The sequence below is a fragment of the Ammospiza caudacuta genome, chromosome 38 (genome assembly GCF_027887145.1).
Source record: "Ammospiza caudacuta isolate bAmmCau1 chromosome 38, bAmmCau1.pri, whole genome shotgun sequence".
NCBI classification, from domain to species: domain Eukaryota; kingdom Metazoa; phylum Chordata; class Aves; order Passeriformes; family Passerellidae; genus Ammospiza; species Ammospiza caudacuta.
Window position 1 is genome coordinate 551891 of NC_080630.1, and position 17290 is coordinate 569180.

At 45.5% G+C, this 17290-nt stretch overlaps 1 protein-coding gene across 1 annotated transcript in view; it reads left to right on the forward strand.

Annotated features, from left to right (window-relative positions):
- Window positions 1-17290, forward strand: part of MEGF8 (multiple EGF like domains 8) — a gene marked incomplete at its 5' end in the record, with an annotated part of 95758 nt that overhangs the window by 41771 nt on the left and 36697 nt on the right. Inside the window, 8 exon segments of the mRNA XM_058823110.1 lie at window positions 1905-2112; window positions 3834-4060; window positions 5843-6001; window positions 7489-7547; window positions 8798-8908; window positions 11289-11407; window positions 12758-12962; window positions 15479-15650. Of these exon segments, the coding sequence (XP_058679093.1) occupies window positions 1905-2112; window positions 3834-4060; window positions 5843-6001; window positions 7489-7547; window positions 8798-8908; window positions 11289-11407; window positions 12758-12962; window positions 15479-15650 (1260 nt within the window).

Genomic DNA, 17290 nt, shown 5'->3' on the forward strand with positions numbered 1-17290 from the left:
GAGAGAGAGGGGCCCGGAGTGTGTGACCAGTGCCAGAGTGAGCCCAAAATTCCCAAAATTCACCCCAAAATTATCCCAGAAACGTCACCAATCTGTGAGCCCCAAAACCCCCAAAATTCACCCCAAAATCCCCCCAAATCCCGGCTCTGTCCCTTCCAGAGCTCGTGCGAGAGAGAGGGGCCCGGAGTGTGCGACCAGTGCCAGAGTGAGCCCCAAAAACCCCAAAATTCACCCCAAAATTATCCCAGGAACGTCACAAATCCGTGAGCCCCAAAACCCCAAAATTCACCCCAAAATTATCCCAGGAACGTCACAAATCCGTGAGCCCCAAAATCCCCAAATTCACCCCAAAATTATCCCAGAAACCTCACAAATCTGTGAGCCCCAAAATCCCCAAATTCACCCCAAAATTATCCCAGAAATGTCACAAATCCGTGAGCCCCAAAATCCCCAAAATTCACCCCAAAATCCCCCAAATCCCGGCTCTGTCCCTTCCAGAGCTCGTGCGAGAGAGAGGGGCCCGGAGTGTGCGACCAGTGCCAGAGTGAGCCCAAAATTCACCCAAAATCCCCAAAATTCACCCCAAAATTATCCCAGGAACATCACAAATCTGTGAGCAACAAAACCCCCAAATTCACCCCAAAATTATCCCAGAAACGTCACAAATCTGTGAGCCCCAAAATCCCCGAAATTCACCCCAAAATTATCCCAGGAACATCACAAATCTGTGAACCCCAAAATCCCCCCCAAATCCCGGCTCTGTCCCTGGGCCCGGAGTGTGTGACCAGTGCCAGAGTGAGCTCAAAATTCCCAAAATTCACCCCAAAATTATCCCAGAAACGTCACCAATCTGTGAGCCCCAAAATCCCCAAATTCACCCCAAAATTATCCCAGAAATGTCACAAATCTGTGAGCCCCAAAACCCCCAAAATTCACCCCAAAATCCCAAAAATTCACCCCAAAATTGCGGCCCCCAGTGCCAGTGGGCAGAGGCTCCCAAATCCCCATTTTAGCCCCGTTTTCCCCATTTTAACCCCATTTTAACCCCGTTTTTCCCCATATTTACCCATTTTAACACCATTTTAATCCATTTTAACCCATTATTTCCCCATTTTAATCCCATTTTAACCCCATTTTCCCCATTTTAACCCATTTCCCCATTTTAACCCCGTTTTTCCCTATTTTAATCCCATTTTAACCCTGTTTTCCCCATTTTGACCCATTATTTCCCCATTTTAACCCCATTTTAACCCATTATTTCCCCATTTTAATCCCATTTTAACCCAGTTTTCCCCATTTTAACCCCATTTTAACCCATTATTTCCCCATTTTAACCCCATTTAACCCCGTTTTTCCCCATTTTAATCCCATTTTAACCCCGTTTTTCCCCATTTTAACCCCATTTTAACCCATTATTTCCCCATTTTGACCCCATTTTAACCCATTATTTCCCCATTTTAACCCCGTTTTTCCCCGGGTTTTTTGCCACTTTCCCCGTTTTAACCAATTTCTGCTGTTTTTGCCCCAGACTGGACGGAGGGCCCGCAGTGCCAGCGCTGCCGCCCCTTCCCAAAACCCCCAAAACCTCCCCAAATCCCCATTTTAACCCATTATTTCCCCATTTAACCCCATTTTCCCCCATTTTAATCCCATTTTAACCCAGTTTTCCCCATTTTAACCCCATTTTAACCCATTATTTCCCCATTTTAACCCCATTTAACCCCGTTTTTCCCCATTTTAATCCCATTTTAACCCCGTTTTTCCCCATTTTAACCCCATTTTAACCCATTATTTCCCCATTTTGACCCCATTTTAACCCCGTTTTTCCCCATTTTTTCACCGATTTTCCTCGGGTTTTTTGCCGTTTTCCCCGTTTTAACCAATTTCTGCTGTTTTTGCCCCAGACTGGACGGAGGGCCCGCAGTGCCAGCGCTGCCGCCCGGGCAGTTTCGGCCCGGGGGGCATCGGGGGGTGCCGCCCCTGCGGCTGCCACGGCCACGGGGACCCCGAGCGCGGCTTTTGTCACCCGAGCTCGGGGCTCTGTCACTGCCTGCCCCCCACCACGGGGCCCCACTGCGAGCGCTGCGCGCCCGGCTACTACGGGGACCCCAGGTGAGTGACAAAAACGGCCCAAAAAGCAAAAAAAACGGGAAAAAAACGGTCGGAAAATGAGAAAAATACACCCAGAAACGGCCCCAAAATGGCCCCAGAGCTCCGGGGGTGTCGTTGCCGGGCGTCACCACCAGGGGGCGCCACTGGGTACTCCAGGTGACAAAAATTGCCCAAAATCCCCAAAATTCTGGGTCAAAATAGGCAAAAATCAAAAAAACTCCAGCTCGAAAGACCCCCCCCCCAAAATTGCCCAAAAAGCAAAAAAAAAAGGGAAAAAATGTCAAAAAGTGGAAAAAATACACGGGCAGGGGCGCCCCTGGGTACGCCGGGGGCTCCAGGTGAGTGACAAAAATTGCCCAAAATCCCCAAAATTCTGGGTCAAAATAGGCAAAAATCAAAAAATCTCCAGCTCGAAAGACCCCCAAAATTGCCCAAAAGGCAAAAAAAAAAAAAAAAAGGGAAAAACTGGAAAAAAATGGAAAAAATACACCCAGAAATGGCCCCAGAGCTCCGGGGGTGTCGTTGCCGGGCGTCACCACGAGGGGGCTCCACTGGGACAGGGGCGCCCCTGGGTACTGTGGGGACCCCAAAATTGGCCAAAATCCCAAAAATTCTGGGTCAAAATAGCTGAAAATCAAAAAAAAAAAAAACAGCTCGAAATAGCACAAAACCAGGAAAAAATTCCACAAAAAAATCAGAATAGGATGGAAAAAAAATCGGAAAAGAAAAAAGAAAAAAACAGGAAAAATATGGAAAAATTAGGAAAAAAATCTGAAAAAAACTGGGAAAAAACAATAAAAACTTGGAAAAAATAAGAAAAAATAGGGAAAAAATCAGTAAAAAATAGGAAAAAAAAATCAGAAAAAAATTGGAAAACATTGGAAAAAAATCTGAAAAAACTAGGAAAAAAATCAGTAAAAAATTGGGAAAAATAGAAAAAAAATATAGGAAAATAATCCGAAAAAAATCGGAGAAAATCGGGAAAAAATTAGGAAATAGTTACAATAATTACAAAAATTGTGAATTTGCCCAAATTTTGCCTTTTGCTGGCAGTGCCGGGGCCGGCAGCTCCTGCCCTCCCTGGGGGCCCCCCTGGATTTGGGCTCTGCAGCCAAACCCCCAAAGCGCCCCCAAAAAATCCCTAAGAATCAGGAAAAAATCAGAAAAAAAATCAGAAAAAATTGGGAAAACATCTGAAAAAACTAGGAAAAAAATCAGTGAAAAATTTAGGAAAAATGGAAAAAAAATTGGAAAAAATCGGGGAAAAATCGGGAAAAAAATACCAAAAAAATTGGAAAAAATCAGAAAAAAATCGGAAAAAATTACCAAAAAAATTGGAAAAAATCAGAAAAAATTTGGAAAAAAAACCTGAAAAAATCGGAAAAAAATCGGAAAAAAATGGGGAAAAATCGGAAAAAAATCGGGAAAAAATCAGGAAAAAATACCAAAAAAATCGGAAAAAAATGGGAAAAAATTGGAAAAAAAATCGGAAAAAAATCAGGAAAATATACCGAAAAAATCGGAAAAAAATACCAAAAAAAATCGGAAAAAATCGGAAAAAAATCGGAAAAAATTGGGAAAAAATACCGAAAAAATTGGAAAAAATTACCAAAAAAAATCAGAAAAAATCAGAAAAAAATTGGAAAAAAATGGGGGAAAAAATGGGAAATAATTGTGCTAATTCCAAACTAGTGAATTGTGTGGAATTGTGGTTTTGGCAGGAACGGGGGCGCGTGCGTGCGGCAGTGCCGGGGCCGGCAGCTGCTGCCCTCGCTGGGGGCCCCCCTGGATTTGGGCTCCCGGGGGGGGGGCCCCGGGCTCGCCGCCCCTCCCCCACTGCCTCTGGCTGCTCTCGGTGACGGGGGGGCCCCGGCCCTGCCCCCCCAGCACCCGGGGGTGCCCCCGCATCGGCCTCAGCCTCAGCCCCGACCGCGACGCGCCCTGCCAGGTGCGCGGGGGGGAATTGGGCTTTTGGGGGGAAAACGGGGAAAAACGGGACTTTTTGGGGGGAAAAATGGGATTTTTTGGGGTAAAATTGGGATTTTTGGGGGCAAAAAATGGGAGTTCGGGCGAAAAAAATTGGGGTTAAGGAGGGGGAAATTGGGGTTTTGGGGCAGAAATTGGGATTTTGGGCAAAAAAATTGGGGTTAAGGAGGGGGAAATTGGGGATTTCAGGGGGGAAAATTGGGGTTTAGAGGGGAAAATTGGGGATTTGGGGGGAAAAATGGGAGTTTGGGCAAAAATTTGGGGTTAAGGAGGGGGAAAATTGGGATTTTTGGGGACAAAAAATGGGAGTTCGGGCGAAAAAAATTGGGGTTAAGGAGGGGGAAATTGGGGTTTTGGGGCAGAAATTGGGATTTTGGGAAAAAAAATTGGGGTTAAGGAGGGGGCAGTTGGGATTTTGGGGGGGGAAAATGGAGTTGAGGGGAAAATTGGGATTTTGGGGGGAAAAATGTGAGTTTGGGCAAAAAAATTGGGGTTAAGGAGGGGTAAATTGGGGAAAAGGAGGGGGAAATTGGGGATTTCAGGGGGGAAAATTGGGGTTTAGAGGGGAAAATTGGGGATTTGGGGGGAAAAATGGGAGTTTGGGCAAAAATTTGGGGTTAAGGAGGGGGAAAATGGGATTTTTGGGGGCAAAAAATGGGAGTTCGGGCGAAAAAAATTGGGGTTAAGGAGGGGGAAATTGGGGTTTTGGGGCAGAAATTGGGATTTTGGGAAAAAAAATTGGGGTTAAGGAGGGGGCAGTTGGGATTTTGGGGGGGGAAAATGGAGTTGAGGGGAAAATTGGGATTTTGGGGGGAAAAATGTGAGTTTGGGCAAAAAAAATAGGGTTAAGGAGGGGGAAATTGGGGAAAAGGAGGGGGAAATTGGGGATTTCAGGGGGGAAAATTGGGGTTTAGAGGGGAAAATTGGGGATTTGGGGGGAAAAATGGGAGTTTGGGCAAAAATTTGGGGTTAAGGAGGGGGAAAATGGGGTTTTTGGGGGGGAAATGGGAGTTTGGGCAAAAAAATTTGGGTTAAGGAGGGGGAATTTGGGATTTTGGGGGCAAAAAATGGGAGTTTGGGCAAAAAAATTGGGGTTAAGGAGGGGGAATTGGGGATTTCAGGGGGAAATTTGGGTTAAGGAGGGGAAATTGGGGATTTTGGGGGGAAAAATGGGATTTTTGGGGGAAAAATTTGGGTTAAGAGGGGAAATTGGGGTGAAGGAGGGGGAAATTGGGGATTTTGGGGGGAAAATGGGATTTTGAGGGGAAAAATTTGGGTGAAGGAGGGGAAATTAGGGTAAAGGAGGGGGAATTGGGGATTTTGGGGGGAAAATTGGGGTTAAGGAGGGGGAAATTGGGGAAAATGGGATTTTTTGGGGGGGAAATGGGATTTTGAGGGGAAAAATTTGGGTTAAGGAGGGGAAATTGGGGATTTTGGGGGGGAAGTAGGGATTTTTTGGGGGAAAAATGGGAGTTTGAGCAAAAAAGTTGGGGTTAAGGAGGGGGAAATTGGGGTTAAGGAGGGGGAAATTGGGGAAAAAGTGGGATTTTGGGGGGAATTTAAAGGGGGTTTGGGCGGGATTTGGGGGCAAATTGGGATTTTTGGGTGAGATTTGGCTCAAAGTTGTGACTTTTTGGGAGGGGTTTGGTGAAAATTGGGAATTCTGGGGGTTTGAGGGGATTTTGGGGGGGATTTTCATGCTTGGGGCTCCCTGGATTGCCCAAACCCGCCTGAATTTTGGGAGTTTTCCCGGATTTTGTGGAATCCCAGGGCAGCTTCGTGTACGCGTTCGACGGGATCCCGGCGCTGCTGGACGGGGGAGGGGTGCAGGGGGAGCCCACGCTGAGGGGGGCCCTGTGCGGGGGGGGCTCCAACCACAGCCTCAGCCTGGAGGCCAAGTCAGGTACGGCACCCCCAAAACGGCAAAATCCCCAAAAATTCCCCCAAAAAACACCAAAAATCCGACCCAAAATCCACCCCAAAAAACCCCCAAACCCACCCCAAAAATCTGCCCCCAAAACCCCAAAATCCACCCCAAAAAACCCCAAAATCCACCCCAAAAGTCTGCCCCAAAAACCCCAAATCCAGCCCAAAAATCTGCCCCAAAAAACTCAAAACTCTGCCCCAAAAATCTGCCCCAAAATCCACGCTGGGACCAACCACAGCCTCAGCCTGGAGGCCAAGTCAGGTACGGCACCCCCAAAACGGCAAAATCCCCAAAAATTCCCCCAAAAAACACCAAAAATCCGACCCAAAACCCCCCAAAATCCACCCCAAACAAGCCCAAAACCCACCCCAAAAGTCTGCCCCAAAAATCCCAAAAATCCACCCCAAAAATTGGCCCCAAAATCCACCCTGGGACCAACCACAGCCTCAGCCTGGAGGCCAGGTCAGGTACGGCACCCCCAAAATGGCAAAAAACCAAAAAAATTACCCCAAAAAACACCAAAAATCCACCCCAAAAAACCCCAAAAATCTGCCCCAAAAACCCCAAAATCCACCCCAAAAATCTGCCCCAAAAACCCCCAAATCCACCCCAAAAGCCCCCAAAATCCACCCCAAAAATCTGCCCCAAAAACCCCCAAATCCACCCCAAAAATCTGCCCCAAAAACCCCAAATCCACCCCAAAAACCCCCAAAATCCACCCCAAAAATCTGCCCCAAAAAACCGCAAAATCCACCCCAAAAACCCCCAAAATCCACCCCAAAAAACACCAAATCCACCCCAAAAATCCACCCCTAAAACCCCCAAAACCCACCCCAAAAATCTGCCCCAAAAACCCCAAAAATCCGACCCAAAATCCACCCCAAAAAACCCCAAAATCCAGCCCAAAAATCTGCCCCAAAAACCCCAAATCCACCCCAAAAACCCCCAAAATCCACCCCAAAAAACCCCTCAAAAATCCCCAAAATCTGCCCCAAAAACCCCTCAAAAACCCCAAAAATTTGCCCCCAAAAAAAACCTAAAATCCCCAAAAATCCGCCCCAAAAACCCCCAAATTTCCCCCAATTTTTTATTTTTTCTTTTTGCGTTTTTTCCCCTTTTTGATTCCGATTTTTCCCAGGTTTTTTTTTCAGGATTTTTCCAGGATTGGAGAATTTTTTTGTCCATTTCTCCCCAATTTTTCTCTTTCTTTTATTTTTTTTTTTTTTTTTTTAATATCCAAAATTCTCCTCGAATTTTTTTTTTTTTTTTTAATTTTTGGGGTTTTTAAATTTCTTTTTTTGGTGTTTTTTAATTCTTTTTTTGGGCGTTCTTTTCCCCCATTTTTGGGGCTATTTTGGCCATTTCTGCCCCGATTTTCACCGGGTTTTTTTTGCCCATCACCAAATTTCATTTTTATTTCATTTTCCTGACCCTTTTTTCCCCTTTTTTCCCCTCTTTTTTAGGGATTTTGGTGCTTTACTACGAATCCAACGGCACCGAGGGTTGGGGGTTCCGGGCTCGGGTGGAGCCGCGGCCCTGCCCCCCCCCCTGCCCCTCCCCCACCCCCGGGACCCCCCAAAAGTGCCCGGGGGGGGTGTGGGGGAGGGGCCTGCGATGAGGTCAGCCCAAATTTGGGGACAAAAATGGGAATTTGGGGGAAAAAAAGGGAAAAATTTGGAAAAAATTGGGATTTTTTAGGGGGGAAATTGGGAAAAAATTGGGATTTTTTAGGGGGGAAATTGGGAAAAAATTGGGATTTTTTTAGGGGGGAAATTGGAAAAAAATTGGGATTTTTTAGGGGGGGAATTGGGAAAAAATTGGGATTTTTTTAGGGGGGAAATTGGAAAAAAATTGGGATTTTTTAGGGGGGAAATTGGGAAAAAATTGGGATTGTTTAGGGGGGAAATTGGGAAAAAATTGGGATTTTTTAGGGGGGAAATTGGGAAAAAATTGGGATTTTTTAGGGGGGAAATTGGAAAAAAAATTGGGATTTTTTAGGGGGGAAATTGGGAAAAAATTGAGATTTTTTAGGGGGGAAATTGGGAAAAAATTGAGATTTTTTAGGGGGGAAATTGGAAAAAAATTGGGATTTTTTTGGGGGGAAATTGGAAAAAAATTGGGATGTTTTAGGGGGGAAATTGGGAAAAAATTGGGATTTTTTAGGGGGGAAATTGGGAAAAAATTGGGATTTTTTTAGGGGGGAAATTGGAAAAAAATTGGGATGTTTTAGGGGGGAAATTGGGAAAAAATTGGGATTGTTTAGGGGGGAAATTGGGAAAAAAATTGGGATTTTTTTAGGGGGGAAATTGGGAAAAAATTGGGATTGTTTAGGGGGGGAAATTGGGAAAAAATTGGGATTTTTTTAGGGGGGAAATTGGGAAAAAATTGGGATTTTTTAGGGGGGAAATTGGGAAAAAATTGGGATTGTTTAGGGGGGGAAATTGGGAAAAAATTGGGATTTTTTAGGGGGGAAATTGGGAAAAAATTGGGATTTTTTTAGGGCCCAGATTGGGGAAAATTGGAGAAAATTTGGGAAAATTGGCGACATTTGGGGCAGAAAATTGGGGGGAAATTGGATTTTTGGGGGGGAAAATTTGGATTTTTGGGGGGGAAATTTGGATTTTTGGGGGGGAAAATTTGGATTTTTGGGAGGGTTTTTTTTTGCATTTTTGGGTGGATTTTGGAGGGAAAACGAGGGAAGTGTTGGGGTTTTTTGGGGTTTGGATTTTTTGGGGGATTTCTGACCAATCAGGGATTTTTTTGGGGTTCCAGGCTCGGGGGGTTTGTGAGTGCCCCGAAGGTTTTGGGGGTCCCCAGTGCTCGACGCCCCTGGGGCCGGGGAGCATCGTGTGGGAGCAGCTGCTGCGGGACAGCGACGAGGAGGTGAGGCACCCCAAAATCACCAAAAATCACCCCAAAAATCACCCCAAAAATCCACCCCAAATAGCCCAAAATCACCCCAAAAATCCATCTCAATATCACCCCCAAAATCAGCCCAAAATTACCCCTAAATGGCCCAAAAATCACCCCAATATCCATCCCCAATGGCCCAAAAATCACCCCAAAAATCCATCCCAAATACCCCAAAATCCACCCCAAAATAACACCAAAAATCACCCCAAATACCCCAAAATCCACCCTAAAATAACCCCAAAAATCCACCCCAAATACCCCAAAATCCATTCAAAAATCACCCCCAAAATTGCCCATAAATCACCCCAAAAATCCACCCCGAATACCCCAAAATCCACCCTAAAATCCACCCAAAAATCACCCCAAAAATCACCCCCAAATACCCCAAAATCCACCCTAAAATCACCCCAAAAATCCACCCAAAAATAACCCCAAAAATCCACCCTGAATACCCCAAAATCATCCCAAAAACCCACCTCAAAATCACCCCCAAAATCAGCCCAAAATTACCCCTAAATGGCCCAAAAATCCATCGCCAATGGCCCAAAAATCATCCCAAAAATCACCCCAAAAACCCCAAAAATCCACCCCAAAAATAAACCCAAAATCACCCCAAAATCCACCCAAAAATAAACCCAAAATCCACCCTAAAATAACCCCAAAAATCACCCCAAATCCCCCAAAATCCACCCTAAAAGAAACCCAAAAATCCACCTCAAATACCCCAAAATCCCCCCCAAAATAACCCCAAAAATCCACCCTAAAATAACCCCAAAAATCACCCCAAAAATCCACCCCAAATCCCCCAAAATCCACCCTAAAATCACCCCAAAAATCACCCCAAAAATCACCCCAAAAATCACCCCAAAAATCCACCCCAAATAGCCCAAAATCACCCCAAAAATCCACCTCAGAATCACCCCCAAAATCAGCCCAAAATTACCCGTAAATGGCCCAAAAATCACCCCAAAAATCCATTGCCAAACACCCCTAAAACACCCCAAAAACCACCCCAAAAATCCATCCGCAATGGCCCAAAAATCACCCCAAAAACCCCAAAAATCCACCCAAAAATCACCCCAAAAATCTACCCCAAATCCCCCCAAATCCGCCCTAAAATAACCCCAAAAATTGCCCAAAAATCACCCTAAAATCCCAAAAAAAATCCCCAAAAATTGTGGAATTTCAGCAGAATTTTCCCAAACTCCCCGAATTTTACCCCAAAATCCCTTCCAGGACTCCCCAGGGCGGTTCCTGCGGCGCCTCGGGCACAGCCTCCCCAAAACCCCAAAAAATCCACAAAAAATCCCCAAAAAACCCCCAAAAATCCCCATAAAACCCCCAAAAATCCACAAAAAATCCCCCAAAAATTGTGGAATTTCAGCAGAATTCTCCCAAAATCCCCAAATTTCACCCCAAAACCTTTTTAGGACTCCCCGGGGCGGTTCCTGCGGCGCCTCGGGCACAGCCTCCCCAAAACCCCAAAAATCCACAAAAAATACCCAAATTTCACCCTAAAATCCCCAAAAAATCCCCCAAAATTGTGGAATTTCCGCAGAATTTTCCCAAAATCCCCAAATTTCACCCCAAAATCCCTTTCAGGACTCCCCGGGGCGGTTCCTGCGGCGCCTCGGGCACAGCCTCCCCAAAACCCCAAAAATCCACAAAAAATACCCAAATTTCACCCTAAAATCCCCAAAAAATCCCCCAAAATGGTGGAATTTCCGCAGAATTTTCCCAAAATCCCCGAATTTCACCCCAAAATCCCTTTCAGGACTCCCCAGGGCGGTTCCTGCGGCGCCTCGGGCACAGCCTCCCCAAAACCCCAAAAAATCCCCAAAAAACCCCCAAAAATCCCCAAAAAACCCCCAAAATTCCCTAAAAATTGTGGAATTTCAGCAGAATTTTCCCAAAATTGCGGAATTTCACCCCAAAACCTTTTCAGGATTCCCCGGGGCGCTTCCTGCGGCGCCTCGGGCACAGCCTCCCAAAACCCAAAAAATCCACAAAAATCCCCAAAAAAACCCCCAAAATCCCCAAAAAATCCCCAAAAAATCCCCAGAAAATCCCCAGAAAATCCCCAAAAATTGTGGAATTTCAGCAGAATTTTCCCAAAATCGCGGAATTTCAGCCCAAAACCTTTTCAGGAGTCCCCGGGGCGCTTCCTGCGGCGCCTCGGGCACAGCCTCCCAAAACCCAAAAAATCCACAAAAATCCCCAAAAAAAACCCCAAAATCCCCAAAAAATCCCCAAAAAATCCCCAGAAAATCCCCAGAAAATCCCCAAAAATTGTGGAATTTCAGCAGAATTTTCCCAAAATCGCGGAATTTCAGCCCAAAACCCCTTTCAGGAGTCCCCGGGGCGCTTCCTGCGGCGCCTCGGGCACAGCCTCGTGCGGGGCCCCAACGAGACCCTTTGGCTTTTCGGGGGCTTCAGCCTGGCCCAGGGACCCCTGGACAGCCTCTACAGGTGAGTGGGGAAAAATGTCCAAAAAACAGCCCCAAAATAGCCCAAAACCAACCCAAAACAGCCCCAAAAATAGCCAAAAAATAGCCAAAAAAAAGCCCAAAACCACCCCAAAATAGCCCCAAAAATAGACAAAAAATAGCCCAAAAAGTAGCCCCAAAAATACCCAAGAAATAGCCCCAAAAATACCCCAAAACCACCCCAAACAGCCAAAAAAATAGCCCGAAAAAATAGCCCCAAAATAGCCCAAAACCACCCCAAAACAGCCAAAAAAATAGCCAAAAAATAGCCCAAAAAATAGCCCCAAAAATACCCAAGAAATAGCCCCAAATACCCCAAAACCACCCCAAAATAGCCCCAAAAATACCCAAGAAATAACCCCAAAAATAGCCCCAAAATAGCCAAAACCCACCCCAAAATAGCCAAAAAAAAAATAGCCCCAAAAATGGCCAAAAAATAGCCCAAAAATAGCTAAAAAATAACCCCAAAAATACCAAGAAATAGCCCCAAAAATAGCCCCAAAATAGGTGAAAAAGTAGCCAAAAAATAGCCAAAAGATACCCAAAAATGGCCACAAAAATAGCCAAAAAATAGCCAAAAGATACCCAAAAATAGCTGCAAAAATAGCCAAAAATAACCCAAAAAATAGCCAAAAAATAACCCCAAAAATACCCAAGAAATAGCCCCAAAATAACCAAAAAAATAGCCAAAAAAATAGCCCAAAAATAGCCAAAAGATACCCAAAAATAGCCGCAAAAATAGCCAAAAAATAGCCCAAAAAATAGCCAAAAAATAACCCCAAAAATACCCAAGAAATAGCCTCAAAATAGGCGAAAAAATATCCAAAAAATAGCCAAAAGATACCCAAAAATAGCCAAAAAATAGCCAAAATATACCCTAAAATAGCCGCAAAATAGCCAAAAAATAGCCCAAAAAATAGCCAAAAAATAACCCCAAAAATACCCAAGAAATAGCCCCAAAAATAGCCCTAAAACAGCCAAAAAGTAGCCAAAAAATGGCCAAAAGATACCCAAAAATAGCCGCAAAAATAGCCAAAAAAACAGCCAAAAAATAACCCCAAAAATACCCAAGAAATAGCCCCAAAAATAGCCCCAAAATAGCAAAACAAACCCAAAAGATACCCAAAAATAGCCACAAAAATAGCTAAAAATACCTCCCAAAACACCCAAAAAACACCCAAAACCAGCCCAAAACAGCCCCAAAACCAGCCCAAAAACAGCCCCAAAAATACAAAAACCCCCAATCCCCGAAGTAACCCCAAATCCAGCAGAAAACCCCAAAAAGTGTCTAAAAAACGACTTTTTAACCCCGTTTTGCCCCCACCCGTGCCAGGTTCTCGCTGCGCGAGCGCCGCTGGACGCAGGTGCTGGCGGGGGAGGGGCAGGGCGGGGCCGGCCCCGCCCCCCGGTACCTGCACGCGGCCACGCCCCTGCCGGGGGGAGGGGCCATGCTGCTGGTGGGCGGGGTCACCTGGGCGGGCGTGGCCGCCGACTCGTGGCTGCTCAACCTCAGCTCGCTGCACTGGAGGAGGGTACAGGTGAGAGCACGAATTTACTCAAAATACACCCAAATTTACCCAAAATTTACCTCAAAATACACCCAAAATTCACCCCAGATTCAGTGGGAATTCACCCAAAATTCACCCAAAATTTACCCCACATTCACCCAAAATTCACCCAAAATTCACTGGGAATTCACCCAAAATTCACCCCAAATTCAGTGGGAATTCACCCCAAATTCACCCAAGATTCACCCCAAATTCACCCCAAATTCACTGGGAATTCACACAAAATTCACCCCAAATTCAGTGGGAATTCACCCCAAATTCAGTGGGAATTCACCCCAAATTCACTGGGAATTCACCCAAAATTCACCCCAAATTCACCCAAAAAGAGCCCTGGGGGGAGGGGCCTCACCTGGGCGGGCGTGGCCGCCGACTCGTGGCTGCTCAACCTCAGCTCGCTGCACTGGAGGAGGGTACAGGTGAGAGCCTGAATCACCCAAAATTCACCCGAAATTCACCCCAAATTCATTGGGAATTCACCCCAAATTCACCCCAAATTCACTGGGAATTCACCCCAAATTCACCCCAAATTCACCCAAAATTCACTGGGAATTCACCCCAAATTCAGTGGGAATTCACCCAAAATTCACCCAAAATTCACCCCAAATTCATTGGGAATTCACCCCAAATTCACCCCAAATTCACTGGGAATTCACCCCAAATTCACCCCAAATTCACTGGGAATTCACCCCAAATTCACCCCAAATTCACTGGGAATTCACCCAAAATTCACCCAAAATTCATTGGGAATTCACCCCAAATTCACCCCAAATTCACCCAAGATTCACCCCAAATTCACTGGGAATTCATCCAAAATTCACCTCAAATTCATTGGGAATTCACCCCAAATTCACCCAAATTCAGTGGGAATTCACCCAAAATTCACCCCAAATTCACCCAAGATTCACCCCAAATTCACTGGGAATTCACCCAAAATTCTCTGGGAATTCACCCAAAATTCACCCCAAATTCACTGGGAATTCACCCAAAATTCATCCAAAACTTACTGGGAATTTACCTGAAATTAACCCAAAATTCACCCCAAATTCACCAAAAATTTACCCCAAATTTACCCAAAATTCACCCAAAATTTACCCAAATTTACCCAAAATTGGCCCCAAATTCACTGGGAATTCACCCAAAATTCACCCCAAAATTCACCAAAAATTTACTGGGAATTTACCTGAAATTAACCCAAAATTCACCCCAAATGCACCAAAAATTTACCCAAATATACCCAAAATTTACCCAAATTTACCCAGAATTCACCCCAAATTCACTGAGAATTCACCAAAAATTTACTGGGAATTTACCTGAAATTAACCCAAAATTCACCCCAAAGTCACCGGGAATTCACCCAAAATTAGCCCAAAATTCACCCAAAATTTACTGGGAGTTTACCCCAAATTTTCTCAAAATTTACTGGGAACTTACTTAAAATTCTGCCTTAAATTCACCCCAAATTCACCCAAAATTTACCAGGAATTTCCCTAAAACTCTGCCCAAGGTTTGCCCCAAATTTCAGAGTTTTAACCCCAAATTTCGCTTCCAGGCCCTGCAGGTGCCTCCCCTGGCCAGGGGGGTCCCGAATTTGGGGCTCCCAACCCCAAATTTCAGCCCCCAACCCCAAATTTGGGGGTCCCAACCCCATTTTTTGGGGTCCCAAATCTGAATTTCAATGATTTAACCCCAAATTTCGGTGCTTTAACCCCAAATTTTGATGTTTTAACCCCAAATTTCGCTGTTTTAACCCCAATTTTTGGCCCCACAGGTGCCAGCCCTGGCCGGGCACTCACTGACCCTGGGGGGGTCCCAACCCCAAATTTCAGCCCCCAAGCCCAAATTTTGGGGTCCCAAACCCATTTTTTGGGGTCCCGAACCCGAATTTCGATGATTTAACCCCAAATTTCGATGTTTTAACCCCAGATTTCGGTATTTTAACCCCAAATTTCGATGCTTTAACCCCAATTTTCGGCCCCGCAGGTCCCAGCCCTGGCCGGGCACTCGCTGACCCCGGGGGGCTCCCAAATTTGGGGGTCCCGACCCCAAATTTCAGCCCCCAACTCCAAATTTGGGGGTCCCAACCCCATTTTTTTGGGTCCCAAACCCAAATTTCAATGTTTTAACCCCAGATTTCGATGTTTTAAGCCCAAATTTTGGTTGCAGGCCCCGCAGGTGCCGGCCCTGGCCGGGCACTCGCTGACCCCAAATTTCAGCCCCCAACCCCAAATTTGGGGGTCCCAACCCCATTTTTTTGGGTCCCAAACCCAAATTTCAATGTTTTAACCCCAAATTTCGCTGTTTTAACCCCAAATTTCGCTGTTTTAACCCCAATTTTAGGCCCCGCAGGTGCCGGCCCTGGCCGGACACTCGCTGACCCTGGGGGGGTCCCGACCCCAAATTTCAGCCCCCACCCCCATTTTTGGGGGTCCCGAACCCGAATTTCGATGTTTTAACCCCAAATTTCGCTGTTTTAACCCCAATTTTAGGCCCCACAAGTGCCGGCCCTGGCCGGGCACTCGCTGACCCCGGCGGGGTCCCGGGGGGTTTTTCTGGTCGGGGGCTTCTCCCCCCAGAACGGCTTCAACACCGACCTGCTCGTCTTCAACCCCTCCTCAGAGACCTGGCAGGTGACCCCCACCTCCGGGACCCCGCCCACAGGTGAGAACGGGGCGAAAACCCGAGAAATTGGGCAAAAACGGGAAAAAAAAACTGAGAAAATCGATGAAAAAATTGAGAAAAACTGGGGGGAAAATGGGAAAAAACTGAGAAATTGGGGGAGGGGCGGGTGTCACCACCGGGACCCCGCCCACACACAGGTGAGAATGGGGGAAAAGGGGGAGAAATTGGGAAAAAATGGGGAAAAAACGGAGAAAATTGGTGAAAAAATGAGGAAGAAATGGGGGGAAAATACCCCTCAAATCTTCTCAAAATGGGCCCAGAATCAGCAGATGATTTACCAAAATTCAGCCCAAAATCACCCAGAATGACCCCAAATTTCCCAAAATTCACCCCAAAATCACCCAGAATGACCCAAAATCACCCAAATTTCCCAAAATTCACACCAAAAATCACCCAGAATGACCTAAAATCACCCAGAATGACCCAAAATCACCCAAATTTCCCAAAATTCACCCCAAAATCACCCAGAATGACCCAAAATTACCCAGAATGACCCAAAATCACCCAAATTTCCCAAAATGACCCAGAATGACCCAAAATCACCCGAATTTCCCAAAATTCACCCCAAAATCACCCAGAATGACCCAAAATCACCCAAATTTCCCAAAATGACCCAGAATGACCCAAAATCACCCAAATTTCTCAAAATTCACCCCAAAATCACCCAGAATGACCCAAAATCACCCGAATTTCCCAAAATTCACCCCAAAATCACCCAGAATGACCCAAAATGACCCAAACTTCCCAAAATTCACCCTAAAATCACCCAGAATGACCCAGAATCACCCAAATTTCCCAAAATTCACCCCAAAGTCACCCAGAATGACTCAAAATTACCCAGAATGACCCAAAATCACCCAAATTTCCCAAAATTCACCCCAAAATGACCCAAAATCACCCAAATTTCTCAAAATTCACCCCAAAATCACCCAGAATGACCCAAAATCACCCAAATTTCCCAAAATTCACCCCAAATTCACCCCAAAATGACCCAAAATCACCCAAATTTCTCAAAATTCACCCCAAAATCACCCAGAATGACCCAAAATCACCCGAATTTCCCAAAATTCACCCCAAAGTCACCCAGAATGACTCAAAATTACCCAGAATGACCCAAAATCTCCCAAATTTCCCCAAATTCACCCCAAAATTACCCAAAATCACCCAAATTTCTCAAAATTCACCCCAAAATCACCCAGAATGACCCAAAATCACCCAAATTTCCCAAAATTCACCCCAAAATCACCCAGAATGACCCAAAATCACCCAAATTTCCCAAAATTCACCCCAAAATCACCCAGAATGACCCAAAATTACCCAGAATGACCCAAAATCACCCAAATTTCCCAAAATGACCCAGAATGACCCAAAATCACCCGAATTTCCCAAAATTCACCCCAAAATCACCCAGAATGACCCAAAATCACCCAAATTTCCCAAAATGACCCAGAATGACCCAAAATCACCCAAATTTCTCAAAATTCACCCCAAAATCACCCAGAATGACCCAAAATCACCCGAATTTCCCAAAATTCACCCCAAAATCACCCAGAATGACCCAAAATGACCCAAACTTCCCAAAATTCACCCTAAAATCACCCAGAATGACCCAGAATCAC